The sequence below is a fragment of the Phragmites australis genome, chromosome 23, assembly GCF_958298935.1.
Source record: "Phragmites australis chromosome 23, lpPhrAust1.1, whole genome shotgun sequence".
NCBI lineage: Eukaryota > Viridiplantae > Streptophyta > Magnoliopsida > Poales > Poaceae > Phragmites > Phragmites australis.
Window position 1 is genome coordinate 5,101,392 of NC_084943.1, and position 3,632 is coordinate 5,105,023.

General features: G+C 44.2%; 2 protein-coding genes across 2 annotated transcripts; both read left to right on the top strand.

Annotated features, from left to right (window-relative positions):
* Positions 1–1,041, top strand: LOC133905698 (uncharacterized). Its single transcript, XM_062347459.1, has 2 exons — positions 1–579; positions 727–1,041. Exons 1-2 carry the CDS (start codon positions 1–3, stop codon positions 1,039–1,041), a joined length of 894 nt encoding a protein of 297 aa, XP_062203443.1.
* Positions 1,042–1,204: 163 nt separating this feature from the next.
* Positions 1,205–2,727, top strand: LOC133905699 (uncharacterized). The gene is made up of 3 exons (XM_062347460.1): positions 1,205–1,541; positions 1,657–2,051; positions 2,149–2,727. The coding sequence occupies exons 1-3, from the start codon at positions 1,205–1,207 to the stop codon at positions 2,725–2,727; spliced, it is 1,311 nt and encodes a 436-aa protein (XP_062203444.1).
* The last annotated feature ends 905 nt before the right edge of the window (positions 2,728–3,632 follow it).

The window sequence follows — 3,632 nt, forward strand, 5'->3', positions numbered from 1 at the left end:
ATGGTACAATCAGAAGAAGCTCCAGGCTCTCAGCGTGGCAATGAGGCGGCGTATGATCCAAAGAAGGACCTGAAACGGAAGGCCAAGTCAAAAGACCCAGGATGGAAATACAGGTTTTGGCCTAACATTAATCGAAAGGATGTTGTGCAATGCATGCTCTGTGATAAGCAAGTGCATGCTGGGATAGGGAGATTGAATCGTCATCTTGCAGGGGGCTTCACAAATGTTGAGAAATGTGCCAAGACAACCACAGCTATCATGAGGGAGATGAATGCCTACTTAAGTAGTACTACAAGGCGCAAAGTTGTTGAGATTGATTCCGAGGATGAAGCTGAAGCTAGACAAGGTGCTGCTGATGACAATGAGGTCATTGAGGTGGAAGAAGAAGAGGTTGGACAGGGTGTAGCACAAAAAAGAAAGCGTGCTATCTTTAAAGTGTCAGCACCACCCCAGAAGGTTTCTAAGTCAGTTGCTTCTATGCTTAGGAAGTCTCCTGAAGAGGTGATTGAGGAAAGGCATGCCAAGAGTTCTGCTCAAACTACCATTGATCATTGCATAAAAAAGAGCAAGGAAGACAAGGCAAGGGTTGACGATCATGTGGTTGATTTTTAGTATGAGGCTGGGTTGCCATTCAATGCTATCAATAGAAGAAGTTGGGAGATTTTATTGGTGTCTGTAGGGCAATATGGTCCTGGTTACATATCCCTTTCTTATCATGACATCCAGGAGCCACTGCTTGAGAGGGCAAAGAAGAAGACCGATGCATTGAGGGATAAGCATGAGTTGGCTTGGCAAGAATATGGTTGCACACTCATGTCAGATGGATGGACTGATAAAAGGAGTCGCCACTTGGTGAACTTCCTTGTCAATAGTCCAGCAAGGACATTCTTTTTGGACTCCCATGATGTATCAAGCAAGATAATTGATGCACGCTTCTTAGCAAAATTGTTGGAGGACAAAATTAATGAGATTGGCAGTCAATATGTGGTGCAGGTGGTGACAGATAATGGTGCAAATTACAAAGCAGCCAGAAAATTCTAATGGAGAGGTTCCCTAGTCCACTGTTTGGACCCCTTGTGCAGCCCACTGTTTGGACCTTATGTTGGAGGATATTGGGGGTAAGATCTCACAATTCAGCGCATGCATTGAAAAGGCTAAGAAGGTTTGTACATTCATCTATAGGCATGGAAGGTTACTTGATGCAATGAGGGAGAAGACAAATGTCATGGATCTTGTTAGGCATGTAACTACACGTTTTGCTACATCTTTTCTCACACTGTCGTGTTTGTACAAGCATAGGCAAGCTTTGAAAGGTCTCTTTGTGGATGAGGCTTGGACTAGGTCTCAATTGTCAAACACGGAGATAGGGAAAACAATAGCAGAAATTGTTCTTTCCATGGCATTTTGGGGTTCACTTGAAGATTGCATTAGAGCAGCACAACCACTTCTCATTGTCTTGAGGATTGCAGATGGTGATGAGAAGCTGGCAATGCCCGAGATTGCTGCAAGCATGGAACTTGCAAGGCACAAGATTGAGGAGGGTTTGCAGCACAAACCAAGGTTGCGAGATGAGGTCCTAAAATATGTTGACACCCGTTGGGACACACAAATGGACCAACAGTTATATGGGGCTGCATTGTTCTTGAACCCAAACAGATTCTTTGATATTCAAAAAGACCCTGCAAATAGGAAAAAAATGTGGTAGGCTAAGGCATATATTCAATGAGGTGTTGTGGAAGATGGAACTCGATGAAGAGAGGCAAAGCAAGATAAGTGCTTTGGCTGATGACTATGAGAGGACAGAAGGTTGCTTCACAATGAAATTAGCAATCAAGGACCGATCAGCAAAGAATCTTCGTAAGTTTCTTGCATTTAATCATTTAATGTTGAGTGTTGACACCAAGATAACTTCTTCTGTTTTTTCTTATATAGTTCTTTGGTGGGGTGCATATGGTGGTCTTGCTTATGGGCTCCAATCTTTAGCAAAACGCATCGTTAGTCTTTGTACCTCGGCCTCCGGATGTGAGAGGAATTGGAGTACATTTGAGTTCGTAAGTATCTAGCACCTAGCCACCTACAACAACATATCCAAGAAGACTGCATGGTTGCAAGCATTTTCTAATGTTCTATCCTATCTTAAATTTTCAGATTCACACCAAGAAACGGAACCGGTTAGAACACAAAAGATTGAACAAATTGGTGTACATTTCATATAACCGGAGGATAGCAAGTAGGTTCCAAATGTTGCGTCAGGAAGGATCTAAAGGAAAGAGGTCTAATCCATTACTCCTACAGGAGTTTGACTGGGAAAATGAGTGGGTTGATCAGAATGCAGAAAAGGTCCATGAAGGGGAAGATCTTACTTGGGCTGAAGTTGATGAAGCTGCCGGTGCATCAGTTGGTGCAATGCATAACCTTCGGAGTCGCAATTCAAATGCACCTATGATAGCTCAAGGAGCTGGTCCAAGCTGTGTGATAAAAACTTATTCTCGGAACCGGCAGCATAAAAAGAGGAATGAAGCCTTGGAGTTGGAGGAGCCCGAAGTTGACGAGAATGAGGAGGAATGGGAGGATGAAGAAGCACATGCGGAGTCCGAAAATGATGATGAAGATGTTGAGGATGATTTTGGAGAGAGTCCAACAATCAGTCCTCATGACAATGATGATGGATTAAGCGGTGACAACAATGGCCTGCATGACATGAACGATTTCGACTTGGATGATTAATTTGAGGCAAGTTGTCATTTGGTGTTGTCTGCTGTGGCTTTTGAGTTCTGAGTTGTGAGGTTGTGGCCTTATGGGGCCTACATTTGGTATTTCGGTGATTAGTCATTATTGTTAAGACTGTTTACTTATGTTAAATTGCTATTTGCTAGTACCTTGGTAACTTCCTATCCTAATTTATATTTGTTTGTTGGACAATGGAAATTAAGTCCAAGTAATGTTTATCGCTTTATCTGCAATGCTTGCATAGTTGCATTAACCATCCCACAATGTCTTCCAGACTAGTCGACAAAGTCGACAAGTCGACCCTATGGTGACTCGACTCGACTTTACGACTTGATAACTATGTGCATGGCATATGGGTTTCCAATCTACTTATTGTAAATGTCTGAATGTATATGTTCCCTTCCTTAGCGGAAACATAAGATTTAATCCATGTTAATTAGAAAATGGCCTAAAATAATCCAAGACTAATGTAGTAGACTAGTAGTGAAACGATGCATGAGCGCCTCGCTATAGCTCCCTCAAATGAATGAATGATTTTGTGTACTAATCGATCAGCACGACCTATGTGACTGACAAGGCAATGCAAAGATGCAAGGCAAATGTTTTACATGACACAATCGCACAAGGGAGATGTGCAACCAAGATGCTGGATCTCATGTGCGGCAAAACGTCGAACATGCCTTGTGCATGCAGTCGAGGTTGTCAGGCGCGCAGTATGGCATTGTCCCGGTGGTCGTGGTGAGCCCAAGCCCACACGGCAGCCACAGCGGCGTGGCACCCCTGTGCGCCACGCTTCCCAGCGGCCACGCGTACGCCAGGTCGCGCCGCAGCACTGGAGGACTGGAAAAGAACCGGCGGAGCCGAGGAGTGTGGTCGGGACGAGGGTTGGCGGGCGGCGCCGT